General features: G+C 57.1%; 2 protein-coding genes and 1 pseudogene across 2 annotated transcripts; 2 read left to right on the top strand and 1 right to left on the bottom strand.

The window, feature by feature from the left end:
- LOC119696322 overlaps positions 1–27,043 on the top strand; it is a 2,199,709-nt pseudogene that overhangs the window by 1,777,286 nt on the left and 395,380 nt on the right.
- LOC119696244 (zinc finger protein 774-like) lies at positions 16,957–20,474 on the bottom strand. Its single transcript, XM_038125967.1, has 2 exons — positions 20,365–20,474; positions 16,957–18,252 (listed from the first exon to the last, which is right to left on the bottom strand). The coding sequence occupies exons 1-2, from the start codon at positions 20,472–20,474 to the stop codon at positions 17,256–17,258; spliced, it is 1,107 nt and encodes a 368-aa protein (XP_037981895.1). The 3' UTR covers positions 16,957–17,255.
- On the top strand, positions 22,523–25,784 carry LOC119696243 (serine/threonine-protein kinase pim-1-like). Its single transcript, XM_038125966.1, has 6 exons — positions 22,523–22,614; positions 23,687–23,825; positions 23,960–24,010; positions 24,216–24,582; positions 25,241–25,417; positions 25,661–25,784. The coding sequence occupies exons 1-6, from the start codon at positions 22,523–22,525 to the stop codon at positions 25,765–25,767; spliced, it is 933 nt and encodes a 310-aa protein (XP_037981894.1). The 3' UTR covers positions 25,768–25,784.

The raw sequence follows: 27,043 nt of genomic DNA, 5'->3' as shown, positions 1-27,043 counted from the left end.
GCCCACAGCGACTGCCCCTCAACTCCCAGCACAACGGCCCGAGGCCAAGCGAGCCCCAAATGGCCGAGCCCTGCCGAGCCCTCCCTGCTCCCTCCCAGTCCCGCCCGGGCCCGTCCGGGGCCGCGGCCAAAACTGCCCGGAGCGAGCGCGGAGGGCCCGGAGCGAGCGCGGAGCCGCTGCCGGGCTCGGCCTCGGGCTCGGCCCCTCGGGGGCGTTTTGGGCCGGGCGGGGCAGCTTTAGGCTGGGCTTCAGCTGCCGCCAGGGATCCCCAGCCTGTGCGGGGGCATTTGAGGCCCCTTTGGCTGAATTTCGGCCCAATCTGGTGGGGTTGAGGCGGGATTTGGGATCCCTTTGGATGATTTTACACCCATGTGAGTGAATTTAATCCTGGGTGAGTGATTTTAGGTCTCTGGTTTTGGTGATTTTGGGCTCATTTGAGTAGATTTTTTGCTTCTTTGGGTAACTTTACACCAAACGAAGTCATTTAGGTTGACTTTAGGCCCTCTTGTGTTGGTTTCAGGCACGTGTGGGTGATTTTAGGTCAACTTAGGTGATTTCTGACAAAGCCGGATGAATTTGAGGCTCATTCGGGAGATTTGAGGCTGAAGCAGGTACGTGCAGCGTGGATTTTAGGTGCATTTTGGAGATTTAAGGGTGATTTTAGGCCATTTTGAGGGAGGTGTAAACCAGTTTGGGCAATTCTAGGCCCCTTTGGTTGGGTATTAGACCCCTTTGGATAATTTAAATCCTCTTTGGCTGATGTTCGGCCACAGCTGGCTAATTTCAGCTGCATTTGAGGCCCTTTTGGGTGATTTAGAGCCAACCCGGGCCCTTTTGGAGCCGCGCGTCCCCTTGGCCCCGGCCCTTTCCCCTCACGGTTCCCGCCCTTTCCTTGCCCCCTTTCCCCTCAGGGTTGGGCCTTGGGGAACGGGGAGGAGGAGGAGGGAGGGAGGAAGAGGCCGAGCGGCAGCAGGAAGAGCAGGAGAAGGGGACAGAAGGAATCTGGTGCCTCTGGCGCTGCCTGAAGTGGCCGCAGCCCCGGGAGCATCGCCCCCCGTGCCGCAGGTGCCCGGGCAGGGGGAGCTGGGCCCAAATCTGCCGGGGGGTGCCTGGCTTTGGGGTTTTTTGGGGGGGATGTTTGGAGCTGGCAGGGCTGCAAAGCCGAGCCGCAGATGGCCCTCGGGGGGACACGGGGGGTCCCCGGGAGGTGTTTTTGGGGGTCCCGGGGCCGGCAGTGGCTGCTTCCAGTATGAGCCCAGTTGGCCCCCCCGTGTGCCCCAGTTTCCTCGGCACACCCAAGATGAGCCCAGTCATTCCCTGTGATGATGCCATTTGCTCCCAGCAAGGTCCCAGTTGCTCCCAGTTCCTCCTGCTTTGATCTCATGTGTTCCCAGGTCTCCCGATCCTCCCCTAACATAGTCCTTGTCACTCCCACTATGATCCCAGTCTCTCCCAGCTGGTCCCCAGTCACTCCCACATGCCCACAGCGTGTTCCCGGTTCCACCAGCACATTCCCAGTCACTCCCAGTCTGGTCCCAGTCACCATCTGTATGGCCTCAGACGCTCCCAGTTTTTCCCAGTTGCCTCCAGCGTGATCCCAGTTTCCCCAGTTGTGGTCTCAGTCCTCTCAACATGGTTCCAGTACCTCCAAGCTTATCCCAGTTGATCCCAATGTGTTCACATTTTCCTCCCAGCATGGGCCCAGTAGTTCCCAGTAACCCCCAGTCAGGTTCCTTTCACATCCACTGTAATCCCAGTATGATTGCAGCCACTCCAGAATGATCCCAGTCACTTGCAGTCTAATCCCAGTTGCTCCCAGAACCTCCCAGTCTGATCCCAGTGCCTCCATTGTGATCCCAGTTGCTCCCAGCATGGGCCCAGCTGTTCCCAGTGTGGTTCCATCACTCCACTGTGGTTAGAGACCCTCCCAGTATGGTCCCAGTAGAACCCAGTTGCCCCTGCTATAGTCCTAGTCACTCCTCAGATGATCCCAGTCCCTCCCAGCATGGTCCCCCTCACTCCCAGTTGCCCCCAGGGTGGTCCCAGTTCTCCCCAGCATGGTCCCAGTTGTTCCCAGGGAGGTTCCAGTCCCCCCAGGATGGTCACAGACACTCCCAGTATATCCCAGTTGCCCCCAGCATGTCTGCAGTCATTTCCAGGCACTGCCAGTGGCCCCAGTAAGGTGTCAGTGATCCCAGTGTGATCCCCCAGTCATGCCCAGAATATCCCAGTTGCCTCCAGTGTGCATCCAGTCCTTCCCAGTTGCTCCAGTTTGCTTGCAGCATGATCCCAGTTTCTCTCAGCTGCTCCCAGTAGCCCAAAGTGGGATCCCAGTTGCTCGGTTTCAACCCCAGGATGATCCCAGGAAGCTCCAGTTTGATCCCAGTCACATGCCAGCCCTCCCAGGGTGGTCCCAGTATAATCCCCGTTGCTCCCAGTCTCTCCCAGTATGGTCCCAGCTGCCTCCAGCATGGTTCCAGTTGCTTCCTGGATCAAGCCAGTCAGTCCCAGTCTGATGCCATTTGCTCCCAGCGTGCTCCCAGTTGCTCCCAGTCAGGCCCAGTGTGGGGGATGATGTGCAGGGTGTGTTCCCAGTCACTCTCAGATCCTCCCAGTGTCAGTCCAGTCCCTCCCAGTATGATCCAAATGTGAGCCCAGTGTGCTCCCAGTCGCTGCCAGTATCAACCAGTTGTGCTCCACGTGGTTCCAGTTGCTCTCTTGCACCCTCCCTTTTGTTCCAGTCACTCCCAGTGTCGCCCAGTTCCCTGCAGCATGTTCCCAGTCAGTCCCAGTTTGTTTCAGTAGGATCCCATTTGCTGCCAAGCACTCCCAGTCAGCCTCAGAGTAGTGGCACTGACTGCCAGGACGATCCCAGTCACCTCCAGCATGATCCCAGTTGATCCCAGTATAAGCCCAGTTGTTTCCAGTCACCCCCAGCATGCAGCCAGTCACTCCCAGTTGTTCCCAGTTGGGATTTTGGGGGATGTTTGGAGAATGCAGCAGTCCAAGCTGAGCGGGAAAGGCCCCTTGGGGGGACATTGGGGGTGCCGGTGGCGGCTGCCGGCAGAGGCAGCCTGGAGGAGCAGAGCCCTGTGTCCCCCAGGAGCCCAAAGTGGGGAGCCCAGAGAGGGGGGAGCGGCGCCATTGGCGGGAGCCTCAAGAGCCCGGAGAGGGACAGGGGGGACTCCTTGGAGCCCCTGCAGCCCAAAGCAGAGAGTGAGGGGAGAAGGGAGCCCAAAAGGGAGCCCAAAAAGCCCCGGCATCCCTGCATGGGGAGAGCAGAGAGGGGGGAGCTTTTGGGATTGCTGGGACTGCCAGCAGCCTGGGCAGGGTGGGCACCCAGGAGAAGGGGGACCCCCAATGCAAGTGTGACCCCAGCAGCTGGGACAGGGGGAACCCTGAACACCAGAGGGGAGGGTACAGAGACCAGGGAACTCCTCGGAGGCTTTTCCAGGGCTGAATCTTGGTGTGGGGGAGGTTTTTCTGGAGCCCAGATGGCTGGTGGCTTGTAGAGCTGGACTTGGGCATAGGGACCTTCAAACTCACCATGCTCATCCCTTGTTTTCCCCAAACCAGGATTTCCCATTGCCAAGCCCTGGGAGGCTGTGAGGAAGAGGAAGATGCCCCAGGACACGCAGGCAGGTGAGGAGGAAGTCAGTGCCCCTTTGCCCCTGTGTCCTGCTCCATCTCCCAGCCCAGCACGGCCCCGGCTGCAGCACAGCCCCTGTGCCGGGGACGCCCTGGGGCATCTCCTTGCCCTTGCCTGTGGCCCGGAGGCAAATGCCATCCTCTGCTTGTCCTTCCTCCCCCAGAGCAGGAGCTGAGGCTGGAGAGCAGGGAGGACAAATCCCCGGGGCAGAAGCTCGTGGCAGAGGCCGTTTGGAGCGGCTCCACGGCGCAGGAAACCAACGGGGAGGAAAAGGCCCCGAGATGCTGCACGAGGAGGGGCTGCAAAGGCAGATGGCGGCGATCTGAGGGGGAAAGACCCAGCCTGGGCCGGGAAGGCGGCCGGAGATGGAGCCAGAGCTCGGAGCTGGTGCTCCATGAGCAGCTCCATGATGGGGAGAAGCCCCACACGTGCGTGGAGTGTGGGAAGGGCTTCAGGCGGAACTCTTAGCTGATCAGGCACCAGAGGATCCACACTGGGGAACGGCCCTACGAGTGTGATCTGTGCAGGAAGAGGTTTAAGACCAGCTCTGATCTCCTGGTGCACCAGCGCACGCACACAGAGGAGAGGCCCTTCCGCTGCCCCGACTGCGGGCAGGGCTTCAGGCACAACGCCCATCTTGTCAGGCACCAGCGCATCCACACTGGGGAGAGGCCCCACGAGTGTGGGGAGTGTGGGAAGAGCTTCAGCCGGAGCTCCAGCCTGATCCAGCACCAGAGGACCCACACTGGGGAGAGGCCCTTTGAGTGTGGGGAGTGTGGGAAGAGCTTCAGCCAGCATTCCAACCTGATTGTCCACCAGACGATCCACACTGGGGAGAGGCCCTACGAGTGTGATCAGTGCAGGAAGAGGTTTCGGATCAGCTCCCATCTCCTCCAGCACTATTGGATTCACTCAGAGGAGAGGCCCTTCCGCTGCCCCGACTGTGGGAAGGGATTCAGGCACAACTCCACCCTCATCACCCACCGGCGCATCTACTCTGGGGAGAGGCCCTACGAGTGTCCCCAGTGTGGGAAGAGCTTCTCCAGGAGCTCTCACTTGACCCAACACCAACGGAGGCACCGGTAAGGGAAGCCCTTACTGATTTCTGTCCTGTTCATTCTGAGTCGGCTGTTTGCAGAGTGCCTCCTTCTCAGATGATTAAATTCTTATAAAAATCCCATTTTTTACATCATCCAACACAAACAATCCAAAACCAATATCCAAGTAAAACCACCCACCGACAAATAAATTTTTAGAGAATAATTTTAATTGGTTTAGAGTACTCGAGGGTGTTGTTAAAGTTTAATTGTTTGGTTAAAATGTTTGAGAAATTTTGATGGTGTTTGGTTTTTTGATTAGCATATTTGTAATTGGAATTGTTTTAGTAAGGTGTGTCAGATTGTTTGTTAGTTGTTTTAGATATTTTTTTATCTAAAGTAGATTAATATTGAATTAAAACTTTCAAAAGTTATTTCTTGGTATATAATGTGTTTATTTATATGTATTGGTAATGTTACAGTAATAGTTTTTTTGGCTTGAATAATTATTGGAGTATTGTAAGGAAGATTTCAAGTTATTATATTTCATTTTTATCATAACTTATTTCATGATGCGTAATTTATTGATTAATAATTTTATTGTAATTTGTTGAGAGGATAGGAAGGAAGTTCAAGGGCAGGAACATTTTTTCCTGGCTGGGAACTGCAATTCCAGACCCTGGGAGTGCGTGCAGGACCACCCAGACTGGGCTCAAACATGGGCTGGGATCAAACATGGAATGGGATCAAACATGGAATGGGATCAAATATGGGTTGGGACCACATGGACTGCGATAGCAGAGCCTGGGATCGCATGGGCTGGGATGGCACGGGCTGGGAAAAAGCATTGGCTGCCCTTGGCTTCTTTGGCTCCCAGCCAGGGCTAAAGGCGGCCCCACCAAGCTGGCTGGATCCTGTTTGGGGGTCTCATCCCCTCTTTTCCCGCGCTCTGCCGCCCCTTCCCCATCGTTGTCCCAGTGCCCAGTCCCCTCCCCCGTGCTCGGTTTTGGGGGTTCCAGGCCCCTCCTGCTCCGTTTGGGGGTCCCGACGGCCCCTTGGTTTAATTTGGGGCCCCCGGCGCCCTTCTCAGCGCGCCCCCCGCGGCCGGGGGGGCTCCCAGCGGCACCAGTGCCCCCAGTGCGGCCCCAGCTGCCCCCGCCCGCCCCATGCCCATGGCCAGGGTCACCTCCCCCCTGCCCAAATTCCGCTGGCGGGGAGCGCGGGGCGCTGCGGGCCCGCCCGGACACTGATGAGTCAGAGCCGCGCCGGGCGCTGATTGCCTGGAAATCAATTGGCCGTGACTCCATTCCTCTGCTGCTCTGAGTGCCAGGGCTTGGATGAGGGAAATGGTGGGGATGTGTTTCAGGAATGCAAAGGGCCAAGGCCTGAGCCCCAGCCCCTGGCCAGGCAGATCCTGTCCCTCCCTCCTGGCTCAGGGCTCTTCCCGGGATGGGCACTGGCATGTGGGGATGGGCAATGCCAAGGGCAGGACCGTGGGGCGGCCCCTGCCAGGCTGCTGAGCATGGCCAAGGAGGCACTGAGGCCCCAAGGCTGCAGGGGTCACTTGTCCCCTCGTGGCCTCCGGCCCAGGGCCAGCAGCCGTGGCCAAAGTGCTGCAGGAGTTGGCTCTGCCAGGGCCCTGCAGCTGCTGCCCATCCCTGTGCCCTGTGCAGCCCAGGCTGTGCCACGGTGTCCCTGCCCTGGCCTCTGTCCCTGCAGGCTGTCGTCACCCCCCGGCTGCCCCACCTTGCCGGCCCCTTCCTCTGCTGACAGCTCTGCCTCCTGCTGCCTCTGCCTGCCCACACAAAGCCTTGGGCTGCTCCAGGCTCCTTCTGGGCACGTGTTGCACCCCAGCCCTGCCCTGGCAGGGAAATTCCTTTCTCCTGGGGCCCAGTCTGGGCCTCCCCAGCGGCACTTGGCATTAACTCTTTCTCTCTCTGGCTGTTTTCCACTATGTCCAAAGGATCCCCCATCTCTGAAATGGCTCTTTAAACACTCTCATGGGTCTCCTCCACTGTCCTCAGCCTCCACCCCACTGAGCACAGAGCTCCTTTGTCCCTATACATGCTCATGTGCCCAAGGCCTCCAAACACCACCTTGGGAGATCTCTGGGCCGTCTCCAAAGTGTTTCCAAATGAAAACATTCAGCCCCTAGTCTAAGGAAATCTCCAGAGGACAGGTGTAGCAGGCGCAGGCCCTGCAAACCCGCCTTGGCGTTCAGAGGCCTAGGACAGGCAAAATGCTGAGTCGTGAGGACTGAACCTTAGGAGCCCCTCTCTCCCGCTCTCGGACCCTTGCTTATCTCTCTGTAAGGCTATAGGTCACTTTCCTTTAACCCTTACCATTGGACAATTCTCAATCCTCCTTTGCCCTATATAAACCCCTGTTTCTGCACGGCTCACTAGAGCCGCTGTCCCTGAGACCTTCGAGACCCTTCGTGGAAGAGCTACAAAGAAGACCAATAAAGACATCTGCTCGGAGCCTCATACAGAGCTCTCCTCTCTTTTCCCACGTCTACCCAATGCCTGCTGCATGCCCCAGCCGAGCCCAGCAAGCCCAAGAGCTGAAATCACTCACGAGCTGAAAATCACTAAAGCTGAATATCACTGAAGGCTTGCTAAGGCGCAGGCTGGAGGCGCTGCTAGAGCTCAGGCAGACTGGCTCTCCTTAGAGCTGAGCTATCCGGCTTTAGTGCAGCTCCTGGGAACACCCCGTAGCCCAGCTGGCGGCATTAGACAGGGCCAGCCCAAGCTGCCTGTCCTGGCTACTTTTGTCTGGGAGCAATCCTTGGATAGACTGAATTTGGGAGGCCAGTTCTAATTTTAGCCATGGTCACTGGACAAGAAGGCCAGTGCTTTTCCATAGGAAGGAAGGGACAGAGCCCCACTGTTTCAGGGGCAGATGAGGTAACCACCAGAGGCCAAGGCCAGCCAGAGCTGGCAGGTTTTTTGTGAGAGATACCCTCACATAGAGGAAATTTTTCAGGCAGACTATCAATTTTGGCAATGACCGTATGAAAGGAGGGATGGTTCTTTCCCATAGCAAGGAAAGCACGGAGCTGCAGTGCTGCAGGAGCTGATGAGAGGCAGCCCTTGACATCCCAAGATCAGCCAGACCTGTCAGGTGGCCCCTGGGAGGCCAAGCCAGCCAGACCTGGTCCATCTTCCCTGGGCTCCATGGGGCCCGACAGTGTCCCAATGGTCCCTTGCTGCCATGAGGCCCTGAGGTGCCACAAGGATCCCCTTGGTTCCATGGGCTCTAGAGGTGCCACAAGGATCCCCTTGGTTCCATGGTGCCTCGCAGTGTCCCAATGGTCCCTTGGTTGTTCCATGAGGCTGTGAAGTGTCCTAATGGTCTCTCCATGGTTCCATCAGGCCTTGCAATGTCACAATGGACCTTTGGCACCATGGGGTCCCACAGTGTCACAATACCCCCTTGGGCCCATGACACCCCAAAGTGCCATCATGGTCTCCACAGTTCCACGAGGCCCCGCAGTGTCACAATGGACCCTTGACTTGATGGGGCCTCTCAGTGTCACAATGATCCCTACATTCTATGGAGCCACACAGCGTCAGTACAGTGCCCTTGGTTCCATGAGGCCCAGCAATGTCCCAGTGCTCTCCATGATTCCATGAGACCCCGCAGTGTCACAATGCTCCCTTGGTCTCACAGGGCCCCACAGTGTCACAGTGCTCCCTTGGTCTCACAGGGCCCCGCAGTGTCACAGTGCTCCCTTGGTTCCATGGCCCTGTGCTGCTGCATTCCCCCCTCCCCTTCTCAGGCCGCCCTGCCAGCTGAGAAATGCTCCTTGGGGCTCGGCCTCGGCCATCAGGCCCTGGGCTCAGCTCCTCTGCAGCTCATCACAAACACTGTCTGCCCCAGGCACTGCTGCTGCCCAGCCAGCTCCTGGTTTCTCTAGGAGCAGCCCTGGGAACTGGTTTTGGTCCCTCGGTGGCACAAAGTCCCTGTTCTCCCACTGCCAAAGAAAGCTGCTGATGCCGAGTGCAGCCAGGATGAACCATTGCTGGCACTGAAGCCCCTCTCCTGGGGCCCTGCAAACAGCTCCAAAAGGAGCCCCTGGGAGCTCTCCCGGGCCAGCGACTCCCTCGGAGTGGGGCCTCTCCCAGCCGGGAACTCTCCCGTTTGCTGCACTCGGGCATCCCCGAACAACGAGGGAGCCTGGGCCGATCCCCCCACTCCTCCAGGCTCAAGCCTTCGCCCCCTGGGGAGATGCCAAAGCCTCCACAGGGAGCATTTCCCTGCCGTGCACTGACTCTGTGTGTCTGTGTGCACACACGAGTGCCTGTGCTGGGCAAATGTGGCAGAAACGCTGCTCTCGGAGGGGCTTGAGTGCCTTGCAGAGCTGAGTCAGTCAGGCCTGTAGGTAAGTCAGGAGGTCCACGCTAAGTTAAATGCTGCTAAGAGTTGTTCTCTTGCTAAATTGTTCAGTTTAATAGAAGTGATAAGCTAAGTTGAATAGTGTTAAGTGTTATTCCACTGTTAGATCATTGAGTTGTAGGTTGTAAGTTAGGTTAAATCCTGTTAAATGCAGTTCTTTTGCTAAACTGTGAAGGATCAGTTCAGGTCAAGGTATAAGTTAAGTCCTGTTAAGTTTGAGCTCTGTTAAGCTTTTGGGCCGTATTCCTTTTATCCTTGCCCTCACCGTCCTTATGTCACACACACACACACACACACACACACAGAGGGGCAGTTCTGGGTTCATTTCTGGTTGGATTGCCTGGATTTTGTTTGGTTTTGTTGCTGCTTTGTTTCCTTGGTGTGCCTGAAGTGTCCAGTCAGGAGCAGAGGGACTCTTGACAAGGAACTTGGTCGTGCTGGCGCTTAATATGAAATCTGGTTTTTGCTGATCCCTTGCTGGGGATTTTTTAATCGCTCTCCAGCCCTCATTGGTAACAGGGTGAAGGAGCCCTGGCCCAGGCTCTGGCCCTGGGGGACACGGGGACGCTGCCGGGGGGTCCCTGTCCCCCTGTCCCAGCCCCCCGTCCCCGTGTCAGGCTCTGGGGTCGATCTCGTGGAACATCCTCTGGGGGAGGCTGCGAGGGGACCCGGGGGGACAGGGGACCCCGCTGTGCACGAGCAGCGTTGGACTGCTCTGGGGGAGCTGTGAGGGGCAGCCAGGGTGGAGTGACCTCCCCAGTGACCTCACACAGCCCCTGTGATGTCACACAGCCCCTGTGATGTCACACAGCCACCTGTGATGTCAGAGGCTACCTGTGATTTCATACAAACTCCTGTGATGTCACACAACCACTCTGTTATGTCACACAGCCTCCATGTGATGTCATTCAGCTGCTATGTGATGTCACAGAGCAGCTTTGTGATGTCACACAGCCACCCTGTGATGTGCCAGCCTTGTCTGCGACATCACAGCCTTCTCTGTGACATCACACAGCTGCTCTGTGATATCATACTCTATGTCACAACGCACATTGTGATGTCACAGTGTCGGAACTCAGAATGTCCCACAGACATTCTCGGACGTTCCAGACCCAGGTCAAAAGCATCTGAGACCCTGGCATGCCGCCAGAGACCCCTGTGGCTTTGAATCTGACCCATGGAACAGTTTACCAACTTTACAGGAAGAACAAGAAGTCACAAAATTTTAGTTATTGTAGTAGAAGTAGTCACGAAGTAAAGGGTAGGATTTCTGAGTGCTGTACAGGGGGGTTTTATGCCTTGTACGCAGGGGTCCAAGTTTTGTACATGGGGTTCAGGAGATCTAAGATGGAGGGACTTGGGTGTGCCCTGTCCTTTTTCTTTCTCCTTCCTAACCTCCATGTCTTTGGTGATGTTGGCACTCACAGATTGGTTTAGAGTAGAAAGTCACCATTCAATATAGATAGTAGGTATTGGAGAAAAAGTATAAACATGTAGTACGTAATATATGATATAAAAGTTGGCACCAGCCCCCTGGGAGGGCAGTGTGCCTTTGTCTGACCTGCTGAACGGGCCACAGCAGTTCAGGAGAAGAATCTTGTAGATAACCAACAATAAACTACCTTGAGAACAGACAACAGAAGACTACTGAGTCTTTCTTCGAAGGCACGGGTTGGAGGAGGGACTTTTCCATCTTTCGGGGTCATCCCAATCCGGGGGTGAAGCCCCACATCTGGCGTCCCTGGGTCGGCACGACTGAGACAAAGATATAAAACCATCAGACGACCTCCAAACCCAATCTGGGAAGAAGGCACACTCCGAAGTTCCAGAGAGAGAGAGCAGAGAGCCCGAAACAAAAACATCACCGAGACAAAATCGCCTCGAGAGCAGCCCGGAGAGGAAGAAAACCAGAAATGCACGTCTGGAATTCCTCGCCTGAAAAACTGCTGGACAGGGACCAGGACCATCTCCGGACCGACCTTGCGTTGATTCAGCTCTTGGTGAGAACAGTCAAAACTAAGAACATGGGGAAAGCTTATTCCCAGGAACAACTCAGGGAGATTAATGGACATCTTTATCATTTAGCAACAGGGAAAGAAAACAAGGCCTTGAAACTTTTGGTTCCAGAGAGAGTAATGCTGGAGGAAATTTCGCGGAGTGACGCGGGGGTACCTTTTATCAGCAGGCAGTAGAAATGACTCCCACCAGTCGGGGTGGGGGGGGATGCCTCCTTGCCATCCGCAAGAGAGGGAATTGTCTAGCCATCCGCAGACGGGGTTTACTGTTATGAAATTAGGAGGAACAGAACTGACTCTCACCAAAAGGTGGGGGGGGATCGTTATCACCTTCAGTACCTACAGGGTCACCAGGCACACCTCTTCCAGTCGCAGGAAAGCGCGGCTTGGAAGACTGGGATTTTGCCTTCTTTGTGGCTTGTTCCCCAGAATCGCAGAGACCAATGCGAAGTGTCACCACAGAGGCGACGGCAGGATGGGGGGCAGAGAAAATCGCAGGACCGGAGAAGGAGCCGCTTTTCGGCGGCTGGCACAGAACCCATGCCAAGGTGGCACCGGTCAGCCGGCAGCCCGGGGGGCCCGCACAGGCGGCCGTGGGGGTTGTGGAGGCTGGCAGGGGGGCCGCAGAGGCAGCGGGGACAGGCGCGGCAGCGGCAGCCACAGCGGCGGCGGCGGCGGCAGCGGTGCGCGCATGCGCGGTGCCGGCGGCAGGAGAGGCAGCGGCGGCGGGAAGCACGAGCGCGGCGATTGCACGTTCCCAGGGTGCCGTGGCACGCTCCATGGTGAGACCCCACGCGGCCGTGGAGACGGCTGCCCAGCAGGCAGAGGGGGACCGCTCCCACACTGCAGCGGCGGCGCTGGCAGGGCAGCCGAACTGAGACAGAGCACAGAACCGCGGATGATGTTCGTCCAGGAGCGGCAGCGCCAGTGCGCGTGTCGGTGGAGCGAAACCCTACCTGGTCGGGGAGGGGCAGCTCGCATGTTGCAGACACGAAACGGGCACAGACGGGACAGGAATCGCGCACTCGGGTTGTGGACGTTGGCACGGGGCCAGGGGAGGCGGATCCCGGTGGACAGCAGAGCAGGCACAGACAGAGACGGGCCGTGGTCAGGGCGGAGATGTCCTTCAAGGCAGCGCTCTGTCAGAGTTGCTAGGCAACCTCAGCAGCCAGAACTCCAGGCAGGTTTTTGGGGAAAACAGGTCTGGAAACTTTTCCAAGGGCAGGATGAGAAACTTCTGAGAATTTTCACTGTGCTTTATCCAGTTTTTCAACAGGGTCAACTCCAGAAAAAATGCAGCAGATGTTATGTGGGGTAATTCAGTTCTTCCACAGGCAGGTTCCACAGAAGTGATGGCAACAGCATTTGCCAGAGGACCATGATTCAGATGCAGAACACATCGACAATGCCACAAGTACAGAGCTCCATGTTCCAGTCGAACAAAGTTTTATAAGAGTTGAATTTCTAAACGGGTCTTTTCATATCAGTCATTTCTTGGGTTTTTATTACTTTTCTACTGTAAAAAATGCTTCCTAGGGAGACAAAACATCATGTAAAGGGTCTGTGGCGTCATCAGCTGATTTCCCAATGGTTCAGAGTTTTAGGGATTGTTGGTATTAAGTTTGTAACCTTTGTTGTTTTCAATTTTTATAAGTAATAATGATAAATAATGATAGTTATTGATGTTATATGAATGCTTTAAAAAGATTTTTGTGATAAGAATTATTATTAAGGTATTGTTGTAGTATTTACAGCCGGCTTTCATGTCTTTGTGTGATCATCTTTTACCTCTTTTGTGATCATCTGCAAGACACGTGTCTCTTCAGGATCCTGTCTTTTGATTTCTTAACTACTCATGTTTTTGGGTTTTTCTATCCAGATTGCCAGTCTCATGGTTTTCTTCAGAAGTACTTCAGCAGAGAATTCAGTTGTAACATTAAGTTCTTGGTTTTTTGGATTTCAATTTTGTATTCGGTAATCAGTCTTTCATTCAGCTGCACTTCTTCCACTCTCAGTGTCCAGATCCAGGGTCACAATCCTGACTGTGACAAAATTCAGATCTCTGAAGAAGAGATTTGTTGTGTTTGAAGAATCCCTATCATGTTATTTCATGGTGTGAATGATTTCTAATCCTAAGGTTTCTTATTCATAACTGTTGTTTTTAAGAGTATTGTTTTAGAATGTGTTAAATGATACTCACCAATTAGAGTTCGGGCTGTGGCCAAGCTCTAGCTCTACTTGGATGGAGTGATTGACAATCAACCCAGAAGTTTTCTGCATCAAAGAGTATTCAAGTCCTTTTGACTTGGCAATTTGACCATATATGACAGCTGAGCTTGTTTTCAAAGGGAGCTTGGAGAAACATGAATCCAGACATGATTTCTTCAATCTTCTGTTGTTTTAAGGTTCATCAGCTGTCGCAGACTCTGGGATGACAGTCCAATGTTGTAGTGCTAGATAATTGTGTGATTTCACATGTGCTATTCATAGTCTGTGTTATTTGGTTGATTTCTAATTACTGTTGTATTGCATTTCTCTATGCAATTCTGCAAAACAGAACAGATCAAGGTTTCATTTTCACATCAAGACGCATTCTTCATCTCTGGGATTTTGTTAAGATTCTCCAGTCCCTGTGGGGACGTGGATTTGTTTGTGTTTTAACAGGTACAAAGTCCAGGTGGATTTCAGTGAAGAAAACTGTATCAAGTGCAAGAAAACGCTGAGCACTCGACACGTGAAGAAGAAGACACACAGATGTGGACTGCACAGAGATTCCAAACCTGCTTCACCAGTCCACAGAAGATTGCAGACTTTGGGTTTCTGCATGGGTGTGGGAATCAGATATATTGTAGAAAAATTGTTAGATGATAGCTTTTACATTTTGATAGGGCTTGTAATTCTTCTGCTCATTCAGCCATGCATTCTTCAGTGCGTGTGGCAGGCCATGAATAAGGCTGCCAAAAATGTGGTTTTGGTGCAAAGAGAAGGGGGAGATGTCGGAATCCAGAACATCCCTCTGGGTGCCCTGGATGGCCAGAGCCACTGGCAGGGGGCTCTGAGACCCTGGCATGCAGCCAAAGACACACGTGGGGTTTTGATCTTAGCCCATGGAGCAAATTACTAACTCTGTATGAAGAATTACAAGCCACACACAAAAGTTTAGATAGCATAGTAGAAGTAGTCACGAAGTGAAAGGAAGGATTTCTGAGTGCTGTACAGGGGGGTTTTAAGCCTTGTACGCAGGGGTCCAAGTTTTGTACCTGGGGGTCAGGGGTTCTAAGATGGAGGGATTTGGGTGTGCCCTGTCCTCTTTCTTTCTCCTTCCTAACCTCCATGTTTTTGGTGATGTTGGCACTCACAGATTGGTTTAGAGTAGAAAGTCACCATTCAATATAGATAGTAGGCATTGGGGAGAAAGTATAAACATGTAGTACGTAATATATGATATAAAAGATGGCACCAGCCCCCTGGGAGGGCAGTGTGCCTTTGTCTGAGCTGCTGAACGGGCCACAGCAGTTCAGGAGAAGAATCTTTTAAATAACCAACAATAAACAGCCTTGAGAACAGACAACAGAGGACTACTGAGTCTTTCTTCGAAGGCACAGGTTGGAGGAGGGACTTTTCCATCTTTTGGGGTCACCCCAATCCGGGGCTGGAAACCCTACATAGGGCAAAGGAGGATTGGGAATTGTCCAATGGTAAGGGTTAAAGGAAAGTGACCTATAGCCTTACAGAGAGATAAGCAAGGGTCCGAGAGCGGGAGAGAGGGGCTCCTAAGGTTCAGTCATCATGACTCAGCATTTTGCCTGTCCTAGGCCTCTGAACGCCAAGGCGGGTTTGCAGGGCCTGCACCTGCTACACCTGTCCTCTGGCGATTTCCTTAGACTAGGGGCTGAATGTTTTCACTTGGAAACACCTTGGAGAGGGCCCAGAGATCTCCCAAGGTGGTGTTTGGAGGCCTTGGGCACATGAGCATGTATAGGGACAAAGGAGCTCTGTGCTCAGTGGGGTGGAGGCTGAGGACAGTGGAGGAGACCCATGAGAGTGTTTAAAGAGTGATTTCAGAGATGGGGGATCCTTTGGACATAGTGGAAAACAGCCAGAGAGAGAAAGAGTTAATGCCAAGTGCTGCTGGGGAGGCCCAGACTGGGCCCCAGGAGAAAGGAATTTCCTTGCCAGGGCAGGGCTGGGGTGCAACACGTGCCCAGAAGGAGCCTGGAGCAGCCCAAGGCTTTGTGTGGGCAGGCAGAGGCAGCAGGAGGCAGAGCTGTCAGCAGAGGAAGGGGCCGGCGAGGTGGGGCAGCCAGGGGGTGACGACAGCCTGCAGGGACAGAGGCCAGGGCAGGGACACCGTGGGACAGCCTGGGCTGCACAGGGCACAGGGATGGGCAGCAGCTGCAGGGCCCTGGCAGAGCCAACTCCTGCAGCACTTTGGCCACGGCTGCTGGCCCTGGGCCTGAGGCCACGAGGGGACAAGTGACCCTTGCAGCCCTGGGGCCTCAGTGCCTCCTTGGCCCTGCTCAGCAGCCTGGCAGGGGCCACCCCATGGTCCTGCCCTTGGCATTGCCCAGCCCCACATGCCAGTGCCCATCCCGGGAAGAGCCCTGAGCCAGGAGGGAGGGACAGCATCTGCCTGGCCAGGGGCTGGGGCTCAGGCCTTGGCCCTTTGCATTCCTGAAACACATCCCCACCATTTCCCTCATCCAAGCCCTGGCACTCAGAGCAGCAGAGGAATGGAGTCACAGCCAATTGATTTCCAGGCAATCAGCGCCCGGCGCGGCTCTGACTCATCAGTGTCCGGGCGGGCCCGCAGCGCCCCGCGCTCCCCGCCAGCGGAATTTGGGCAGGGGGGAGGTGACCCTGGCCATGGGCATGGGGCGGGCGGGGGGCAGCTGGGGCCGCACTGGGGGCACTGGTGCCGCTGGGAGCCCCCCCGGCCGCGGGGGCAGCGGGGGGCGCGCTGAGAAGGGCGCCGGGGGCCCCAAATTAAACCAAGGGGCCGTCGGGACCCCCAAACGGAGCAGGAGGGGCCTGGAACCCCCAAAACCGAGCACGGGGGAGGGGACTGGGGACTGGGACAACGATGGGGAAGGGGCGGCAGAGCGCGGGAAAAGAGGCGATGGGACCCCCAAACAGGATCCAGCCAGCTTGGTGGGGCCGCCTTTAGCCCTGGATGGGAGCCAAAGGAGCCAAGGGCAGCCAGTGCTTTTTCCCAGCCCGTGCCATCCCAGCCCGTGCCATCCCAGTCCATACAATCCCAGCCCAGTTTATCCCAGTCTGTGTCATCCTGATCTGTTCGGTCCCATCCCATGTGCTCCCAGCCCATGTTTGATCCCAGCCCAGTTGATCCCAGGCTGTGTGGTCCTGATCCAGATGGTCCCAGTCTGTGCAGTCCAAATCCACAGAATCTCAGCCCATGTTTGATCCCAGACCATGTTTGATCCCAGTCCATGTTTGATCTCAGCCCATGTTTGATCCCAGCCCATGTTTGAGCCCAGTCTGCGTGGTCCTGCACACACTCCCATGGTCTGGAATTCCAGTTCCCAGCCAGGAAAAAATGCTCCGGCCCTTGAACTTCCTTCCTATCCTCTCAACAAATTACAATAAAATTATAAATCAATAAATTACACAACATGAAATAAATTAAAATAAAAATGAAATATAATAATTTCAACTTTTCCTTACAATACTCCAATAATTATTCAAGCCAAAACAACAACTACTACTGTAACATTACCAATACATATAAATAAACACATAATATACCAAGAAATACCTTTTGAAAGTTTTAATTCAATATTAATCTACTTTAGATAGAAAATATCTAAAACAACTAACATACAATCTAACACACCTTACTAAAACAATTCCTATTACAAATACACCAAACACAAAACCAAACACCATCATAATTTCTCATACATTTTAACCAAACAATTAAACTTTAACAACACCCTTGAGTACTCCAAACCAATTAAAATTACTTTTAAAACTTTAATTGCGGGTGGGTGGTTTTACTTGGATATTGGTTTTGGATTGTTTGGGTTGGATGATTTAAAAAATGGGACTTTTATAGGAATTTAATCATCTGAGAAAGAGGCACTCTGCAAACAGCTGACTGAGAATGAACGGGACAGAAATCAGTAAGGGCTTCCCTTACCGGTGCCTCCGTTGGTGTTGGGTCAAGTGAGAGCTCCTGGAGAAGCTCTTCCCACACTGGGGACACTCGTAGGGCCTCTCCCCAGTGTGGATGTGCCGGTGGGTGATGAGGGTGGAGTTGTGCCTGAATCCCTTCCCGCAGTCGGGGCAGCAGAAGGGCCTCTCCTCTGTGTGAATCCAATAGTGCCGGAGGAGACTGGAGCTGATCCGAAACCTCTTCCTGCACTGATCACACTCGTAGGGCCTCTCCCCAGTGTGGATCATCTGGTGGACAATCAGGTGGGAATGCTGGCTGAAGCTCTTCCCACACTCCCCACACTCGTGGGGCCTCTCCCCAGTGTGGATGCGCCGGTGCCTGACAAGATGGGCGTTGTGCCTGAAGCCCTGCCCGCAGTCGGGGCAGCGGAAGGGCCTCTCCTCTGTGTGCGTGCGCTGGTGCACCAGGAGATCAGAGCTGGTCTTAAACCTCTTCCTGCACTGATCACACTCGTAGGGCCGTTCCCCAGTGTGGGTCCTCTGGTGCTCGATCAGCTTGGAGTTCCACCTGAAGCTCTTCCCACACTCCACGCACGTGTGGGGCTTCTCCCCATCATGGGGCTGCTCAGGGAGCACCAGCTCCGAGCTCTGGCTCCATCTCCGGCCGCCTTCCCGGCCCAGGCTGGGTCTTTCCCCCTCAGATCGCCGCCATCTGCCTTTGCAGCCCCTCCTCGTGCGGCATCTCCGGGCCTTTTCCTCCCCGTTGCCTTCCTGCGCCGTGGAGCCGCTCCAAACGGCCTCTGCCACGAGCTTCTGCCCCGGGGATTTGTCCTCCCTGCTCTCCAGCCTCAGCTCCTGCTCTGGGGGAGGAAGGACAAGCAGAGGATGGCATTTGCCTCCGCGCCACAGGCAAGGGCAAGGAGATGCCCCAGGGCGTCCCCGGCACAGGGGCTGTGCTGCAGCCGGGGCCGTGCTGGGCTGGGAGATGGAGCAGGACACAGGGGCAAAGGGGCACTGACTTCCTCCTCACCTGCCTGCGTGTTCCGGGGCATCTTCCTCTTCCTCACAGCCTCCCAGGGCTTGGTAATGGGAAATCCTGCTTTGGGGAAAACAAGGGATGAGCATGGTGAGTTTGAAGGTCCCTCTGCCCATGTCCAGCTCTAGAGATCACGAGGCATGTGGGGCCAATAAAACCTCCCAAGACTTTTATTAAACACCAAGATTCAGCCCTGGAAAAGCCTCCCAGGAGTTCCCTGGCCCTGCTCCCTCCCCTCTGGTGTTCAGGGTTCCCCCTGTCCCAGCTGCTGGGGTCACGCTTGGATTGGGGGTCCCCCTTCTCCTGGGTGCCCGCCCTCCCCAGGCTGCTGGCAGTCCCAGCAATCCCAAAAGCTCCCCCCTCTCTGCTCTCCCCATGCAGGGATGCCGGGGCTTTTTGGGCTCCCTTTTGGGCTCCCTTCTCCCCTCACTCTCTGCTTTGGGCTGCAGGGGCTCCAAGGAGTCCCCCCCGTCCCTCTCCGGGCTCTTGAGTCTCCCGCCAATGGCGCCGCTCCCCCCTCTCTGGGCTCCCCACTTTGGGCTCCTGGGGGACACAGGGCTCTGCTCCTCCAGGCTGCCTCTGCCGGCAGCCGCCACCGGCACCCCCAATGTCCCCCCAAGGGGCCTTTCCCGCTCAGCCTTGGACTGCTGCATTCTCCAAACATCCCCCAAAAACCCAACTGGGAACAACTGGGAGTGACTGGCTGCATGCTGGGGGTGACTGGAAACAACTGGGCTTATACTGGGATCAACTGGGATCATGCTGGAGGTGACTGGGAAAAACTGGGATCATTCTGATGTAACTAGAACTTTCCTGGGGCAACTGGGATATACTGGGAGTGTCTGTAACCGTAGATAGAGGGACTGGAACCACACTGGGAACAGGTAGGATCATGCTGGGGAGACCTGGGAGCACGATTGGGCCAACTGAGTCTATGCTGGGGGCAACTGGGCATGACTGGGACCCTGCTGAGAGGGACTGGGACTATTCCAGGGGCAACTGAGTGCAACTGGGATCACAGTGGTAGCAGCTGGGACCATGCTGGGTTAGACTGGGATCACGCTGATGGTGACTGGAATCATGCTGGGATTGACTGGGACTGGCTGTAAGCAGCTGAAATTGTGCTGAAAGCAACTGGGAGGCAGTGGGAGCATGCTGGGAGGGACTGGGATATACTGGGAGAGAGGGGGAGTCACGGGGATCATACTGGAGGCTACTGGGATCATGCTGGCATTGACAGGGAGAGACAGGGAGCACACTGGGAGCACTGCCATCACACTGGGAGTGACTGGGAGAACCTGAGATTAGACTGCAAGCGACTGGGATCATACTGGGAGTGGCTACAATCAGACTGGGATTACAGTGGGTGTGACTGGACCCTGACTGGGGGTTACTGGGAGCTACCAGGCCCATGCTGGGAGCCAACTGGGGACATCATTAGAGGAACTGGGAGCAACTGGGAGAAAACTGGGGGCAAGTGAACTACGCTGAGATAACTGGGAGTGCCTGGCAATGACTACGAGCATGTGCAGGGCACCTGGGATATACTGGGAGTGTCTGAGACCATACAGGAGGTGACTGGGACCAGACTGGGAGCAAGTGGGAATGAGCTGGGGGAACTGGGAACACACTGGGGGCAAGGGGGAGTGAATGCGGACCTGCTGGGGGAGACTGGAATCATACTGGGAGTGCCTAGGACTATGCTAGGAACAACTGGGAGAATTTGGAACACACTGGATGAAAGCGGGAGGAACTGGGAGCAACTGGGACCTTGCTGGGAGCAAATGGCATCATCATGGGGAGTGACTGGGAGTGACTGGGCTCATACTGGGAGCAACAGGTGTCCTGCAGGAAGTGAGGGGAAGTGACCAGGCTCATACTGGGAGGGACTGGGCTCATACTGCGAGCAGCCACTGCCGGCACCCCCGAACCCCTTTCCCAGCCATCCGGCCCCTCCAGCCCAGCAGCCCCATTGCCGGGGTCCCGGCAATCCCAGGGGTCCCCCCTCTCGGGGTCCCCGCTTTGCCTTCTGGGGCTCTCCTGTCTCTGGGCTCCCGCTCAGGGCAGCCGCGGCTCTCCCGGGGCTCCCCTAACCCGGTGTCCCCCCGCCGCTGCCGCCGCTCCCGCGCGGTCCCCACGCGGCCCCGGCGGAGCTCGGAGGGCCCGGCCGGGCAGCCCAACCCCCACCGCGGGGGGACCCGCATCCCCCCGGCCCCGCCGGGGCTCTGCCGCCCCGCACACCGGGACCCCCAAAAACACCTCCCGGGGACCCCCCGTGTCCCCCCGAGGGCCATCTGCAGCTCGGCTTTGCAGCCCTGCCAGCTCCAAACATCCCCCCAAAAAACCCCAAAGCCAGGCACCCCCCGGCAGATTTGGGCCCAGCTCCCCCTGCCCGGGCACCTGCGGCACGGGGGGCGATGCTCCCGGGGCTGCGGCCACTTCAGGCAGCGCCAGAGGCACCAGATTCCTTCTGTCCCCTTCTCCTGCTCTTCCTGCTGCCGCTCGGCCTCTTCCTCCCTCCCTCCTCCTCCTCCCCGAAGGTTCCCGAAGCCCTCGCAGCCCGCGGCAGGAGCGGGGCTGGAGCCGGGACAGGTCGGAAGGCAGAGCGGGGCCGGGGCATGCCCGGAGTGGGATCCCTGGCAGTGACTGGGCTGTACTGGGATCATCCTGGGAGCAGCTCCTGGCTGCCTGAGCTCTACTGGGATCACACTGGCAGTGAGTGGGAGCAGCGCGATGGCTCCAGCGCTGGGGCTGGGGGCGCTCCTGGGGGGCCAGGGGGGAGCGGGACCCCCGGCACCGGGACCCTGAGCTGCCATTGCCGGCACCGGGACCCCCCTGCTCCCCTTATCCTGCACAGGGACCCCCCTGAATCCCCCATTTCCGGGCATCAGGAGCCCCTGCTCCCCTTTTCCCGGCCATCCCATGGCTCCCAGCCTCCAGACTTCCCGTGTGCCTGACCCTGGGACGCCCTGGAACGCCTTGGACCCCCATTCCTGCCTTTCCCGGCCCCCAGCCCCACCTTTCTGCAAAACCAGAGACCCCCTGATCTCCCCCTTCCTGAACAGCCCGGGTGTCCCCACCCTGTTTCCCTCCTTTATTGGGAAACCCTGGACTCCCCTTTCCTGGGCTCGAGGCCCCCCTGGAACTCCCTTCTGCCTCTCCCAGTCCCTGCTCTCCCATTTTTGTGACCCTGAGACCCCCTGCACCCCCATTCCTGAGAGCCGAGACGCCCTTTTCCCCCTTTGCCCGGCACTGAGACCCCCCTGCACCCCCTTATCTGGCACCAACTCAGCCTTTTTCCGGCCTGTTATAAATATGAAGCTTGACTAGGCCAATATTCAAGCAGCAATCAATTTATTAATTAATGTGGTAAAGTATGAGCAAAACAGCGCTGGGTACAGTGGGGGAAGTTTTCCCTCCAACTGCACACCGATGGTTGGGGTGTACAGATATTTATAGGGGTGCACATAAGCTTTTTTCAGCAGTTTCTATTCCCAATTTTTACGTCACAATTCTATACACTATTGTGAGTTAGTTTTCTCAGGATGTACCCCAGAAAGGAGTATTCCCAGATGGTGGGGTCCGACTTCCGAAAGAAGAAAGAGGTCTTCCAGCTGGTGCGGTCCAGACTCCAGATGTGGGCCCACCTTTTAATTGCAAAGACTATAAATCTCATAGCAGTGATGTCCAGCTTCCCTTGGTCGAAACCATCAATCCTTGGGTTGATGTTCATCTTCCTTTCTCAAGCCGCTTTTTACTGTTTTGCTAAGGTGTTGAGATAAGCATGTTTCCTTTACATATATTCTAAACTTATATTTTCAAAGTTCCTTACTACAAGCAATATTCTAAAATTATACTTCAAAAGGTTATTATTGCAAAGCTGTTTAATCCTTAGCTACGTGCAAAAAATTCCTGTCCAGTAGCAACATCCTTAAAGCTTTATTACAGATGCTATAAAAGTTAATTGCAAACAAAGGATAAGTTCAAAGGCCTTCTTCCATGTTTTACTCCCTCAGTTATTTTTTTGGAATTCATCCTTTAATTGTCCTATGATCAGTTTCCACACATATCACAATCACAAGCACACATGCTGCCTGTATGTACCTGACACGAAACACAGCTGTGTATCTCACAGACAGCAGCTCCACCTTGTTCTCCAGGAGAGGTTCTTGAGAAGAGCAGACAGGAGAAGATTCCTGGAAACCTGAAACAGCTTTCCAGAAGTGAAATGAGAATGAAAGAAACATCCAAGATGGTTTCCTCCATTGATTTCAAGGCTCCCCTTTCCATCTTGCACTACTTCTCCATCACATTCATTCCAAATGCACCTCACCTCTCAGATCGGTGACTTGGCAGTTTTAGACACTCTCAAATACCATGAGCTACACACAGTTTTCCCGCCCCTGTTTGTTCTGCAAAGCAACACTGGAGATGGAAGTGCAGTGCTTGGCTCAGGTCGGAATCCTGCAGCAAGGGAATGTGCCCTGACAGTGTTTGACCCTCAGCAAGGACAATGCACAGCAGCCACCGAGGGGATTGCTCTGCCCGTGGGCAAGAGTCAGGACTCTGCATCTGGGCTCAACGCTGCAAAGCTGCCGTGTTTGGACAGAGCAAGGGGCTGTCCCCGGGCGCGCGGGGCTCGGCCGTGGGGCTCGTGGGGCGAGCGGGGAACGGACACGGGGACAAACGGCCCCGGGGCTTCAGTTGCAGCGGCAGCGGCGGTAGCAGCGGCAGCGACAGCAGCGGCAGGAGCAGAAGATTCTCTAGAGCTATCTTCTTCTTTCTCTTTTTCTTTCTCTTTCTCATTCTCTCTCTCTCCCTTTCCCGCTGCCGGGCACCCTTCTCGCGGGGTCCGTTTCCCGGCGTCCCTCTCCTCTCCCCGCCTCCCTCTCCCCCAGCCGGGCCGGGCCGTGCCCCCGGCCCGCCCCCGGCCCCGGGCGGGGCTGCCCCGGCCCCGGCCCCGGCCCCGGCCCCGGCCCCGGCCCCGGCCGTCCCGCCGCGGTCTCGTCTCCGCCCGGCTCTGGCCGTGCTGGCGGTGGCGCTGCTGGGCGGGCATCAGCGCCTGGGGCAGGGGCGGCATCGCCGCCCTTTGGCTCCGCCTGGCCCGAGCCCGGCCCCGGCCCCGACGCAGGGTCCAGTCCCGACCCCGGCCCCGGCCCCGGCCCCGGCCCCGGCCCCGGCCCCGGCCCCGGCCCCGGCCCCGGCCCCGGCCCCGGCCCCTCCCGGAGCCCGCGGAGGACACACGCGGCGTGGCCGCTCCCTCCGCCTCCGCTGCGGCTTCCCCGGCCCGAGCTGCGCCGCTCGGCAGCGCGGCCGCCGGCCCCGAGCCTCCCGTGTCCCGTTCGAAAGAGCGAACGTCGGGGGATGGCCGGCCCGGGGCGGTTGAGGGGCGCTCGGGGGCCGTTGCTGGCCCCAGGCCGAGCGCTGACAGCCGCGTCCCGCCCGCAGGGAAGGCGCAGGAGGCTCTGCTGCAGCGCTACCGGGTGGGTTCGCTGCTGGGGCGCGGCGGCTTCGGCAGCGTCTTCTCGGCCGCGCGGCTCTCGGACGGCGCCCCGGTGAGCGGCGGGGCCGGCGGCGGGCGCAGGAGGAGGGCGCGGAGGGGGAGGAGGAGGCGCAGAGGGAGGAGGAGGAGGCTGGGGCTCGGCAGGGCGGGCGGCGAGCTGAGCCCGCTGCTGCCCTTGGCTTGCAGGTGGCCATCAAAAGGGTGCCGCGGAACCGCATCCGGCACTGGGACGAGCTGGTGAGTGAGCGGGGCCAGCGGCAGAAGCCGGGCCGTGCCGGGCGGGGATGAGGCGGCGGCCGGCAGGGTGGAAGGCGCCAGGACGCCTGGAGGGGGAGCGGGCGTGGGCCCAGCGCAGGGCGCAGAGCGTCCCGGCCTGGCTGAGGGCTTCCCGAGGCCTGGCACGGCATCGGCCCCCGCTGACGGCATCGTGCTCCTCCCGCAGCCCGACGGCACCAGCGCACCGCTGGAGATCGTGCTGCTGGCCAAGGTGTCCAGCGGCTTCCCTGGTGTCGTGCAGCTGCTGGAGTGGCTCGAGCTCCCCAACAACATCGTGATGGTGCTGGAGCGGCCAGAGCAATGTCAGGACCTCCTGCGTTTCATTCGGGCACGGGGCTTCCTGTGCGAGGAGGTGGCGCGGGAGCTGTTCCGCCAGGTGCTGGAGGCCGTGCGGCACTGCACCAGCTGCGGGGTCCTGCACCGCGACATCAAGCCAGAGAACATCCTGGTTGACCTGGCCAGTGGGCAGGCCAAATTGATTGACTTTGGCTGTGGCACCTACCTGCAAGACACAGCCTACACTTACTTTGCAGGTGAGCCTACGCAGGGCTGTGCTCCCGCTCCTGGCATCTCATGGCCCAACATGTCACATCCCAAGCTGGCTGTGGCAGCGGGCATTCTCCCTTTTTCTGCCAGGCAGGGGACTGAGCCTCCAGCTGGCTTGCTTTTGAGCCGGGCTGGGTGGGGAGGCATCTTCCAGCCCTGCTGGCAGCCTTTGCCAGCCACTCTGCCCTGGACTTGGGCTGGGCTGGGGCAGCCAGCCTGACAAAAACCCCCGTGGGTGGGGTAGCAGAGAGGCGCAGCCAGCACCAATGCACCAGCCCGTTTGGAGTGCGGGCGAGAGGAAGGGCTCCCACTGCTGCACTCGCCCTGTTTGCCTTGGCTTCATAATACTTTTGGGCCAATGCAATGCAGGCAGGGAGGATAAGGGCATGTTTTTTCCCCAGCACTGAGTGGATTTTTCCTTTGCACGTCATGGTCAGGCCTAGCCAGGGCTTCCACTGCCCTCTTCCGACACCCGGTTGGCTTCTTTTACAACCCTAAGTTTGTACACTTGGAGTCCCAGGTGCTGGCGAGAGGTCAGTGGTCACCCTGTGTGCCACTGATGCAGCCCCCGCACGGCCAGGGCTGCTGGGGCCAGGCTCTGGGAGCAGCAGCATCGCCCTGCTGAACTCCATCTGTATTCCATAGGAACACTGTCCTACAGTCCCCCGGAATGGACCCGCTTGGGCCGGTACCACGGCGAGGCAGCAACGATCTGGACGCTGGGCATCGTGCTGCACCAGATGGTCTGCGGGAAGCACCCTTTCAGGAGGGGCCGGAACATCAGCCGGGGCCAGCTCTCGCTGCCACCACGGCTCTCTCAAGGTGGATCCTCTTCTCTGCGCACGGGGGGAATACCCGTGCCGGGAGGCAGCAGCGGGCTCCTGGGCATCGCGCTCTGGCAGCTGCTGAGGAGGTGGCCCAAGTCCTGCTCTCCTCCAAAGAGCTGATGGGAAAGTTTAGGCCCAGCTCTGAGCGCATCCAGAATGGCCTGGGCATGGGAGTAGTGGGGCAAAGCAGACAGGAGCCTGCTCTAGCTGACCGGCAGTTTGTGGTTTCTCTCGGCAGCGTGCCAAGATCTGATCAGGCGGTGTTTATCCATGCACTTCTTGGACAGGCCCTCATTAGAAGACCTGTTCTGTGATCCTTGGGTGCAGGGTATTCCTCCGCCGTAGAAGAAGGGAGAGAGCCACAGGCACACTTTGATCCAGGGCCCTGGTAAGTTCCAGCTGCACACATGCCTTGGCGATCAGAAGCAAAGGAACCCAGACCTTTTTGTGCTGCCTGTGTCGCTGCACCGGGGTCATGGCATGGCAACACACAGCCCTTGTGCTGCAGCTGAGCTGCTCTGCCCAGCACTGGTGGCCGCCATCCAAGCTGGTTCTGCTTGTCCTGGTTCCCTGACAGCTGGGGCCCTGGGCAGAGCCCTGACAGCCTGGTCTCAACTGAGGGAAGGAGAAGGAGCCCCTGGAGAAGCTGTACCGGGTGGGGATGCTGCTGCTGCTGCTGCTGCTGGTGCTGGTGCTGCTGCTGCTGCTGCTGCTGCTGCTGGAGACAGCGAGGATGACCTCAAGGATGACAAACTCTTCCTCAACCTGGCCCCCGGCAGCTGAAGGTGATGGACTTTGATTGTGGCACCTTCTTCAAAGCCAAACTCCACAGGGAATTTTCAGATGAGTCCACCCCCAGGGAAATGCTCCCAGATTTGGGCATTGCCCAGGCTGGCTGGGAAGCAAAGGTTCCCCCTTTGCTGGGGCAGATGCAACTAAGTCTTCAGTCGGCTGCCCAGCTGCTTTTTGGCAGGGCTGGGCGGATGGGCTGGGCTGCTTACACAATGGGAGTTGGCTCCTGGCCCTGCCAACAGCCCCCAGCAGCCACCGTGGCCTGGGCTGGGGCTGGGGCAGCCAGTCCGACACAAACAAACCCCCATGGTGGGAGCAGAGGTGGGACTCCAGAACCTGTGCGCAGCTGCTTTGCTTTGCAGGCAAGGAAGGCCTTGGGCTGCTCCACTGCCCTTGTTGGCATTGAGATCAGCCTTGTTTTGGGGGGCAGTGCAGGGGGCAAGAGAGAAAGTGTGGGCTTCCCTCACACCCATGGCTGGGTTTTTCCCTAGCGTGTAGGGCTTGGGCCTTCCTCAAGCCCCTGACAGAGATAAGAGTTTTTCCCTTTTTTCTTGTTCCCCTTTTTGTCTCTAATCTCTTTTCGATCATGTGTGTTTTGTTTTTCTAGAGGAAGCGTTCTAGGTGGTCCAGTGTGGATAGGGAAGTGCTTGGGAGCAGCTGTAGTGTGGATGGCTGGTGCCCTTGGAGAAGGCTGAGCACATCGTTTGGGAGCAGCTTTTCTTGCAGCCCTGGATGGTGTGAGGTGGGTCCCTGTCTGCTTGGCTGGGTGGGATCAGAGCTTTTGGGAGATGTCAGCGAGCACGGGGGCATCTGGCTCTGGGCAGCTGCT

This window comes from Motacilla alba, unplaced genomic scaffold (genome assembly GCF_015832195.1).
Source record: "Motacilla alba alba isolate MOTALB_02 unplaced genomic scaffold, Motacilla_alba_V1.0_pri HiC_scaffold_28, whole genome shotgun sequence".
Lineage (NCBI taxonomy): Eukaryota > Metazoa > Chordata > Aves > Passeriformes > Motacillidae > Motacilla > Motacilla alba.
The sequence above is the reverse complement of the archived record's forward strand: the minus strand, read 5'-3'. Positions and strand labels throughout refer to the sequence as shown.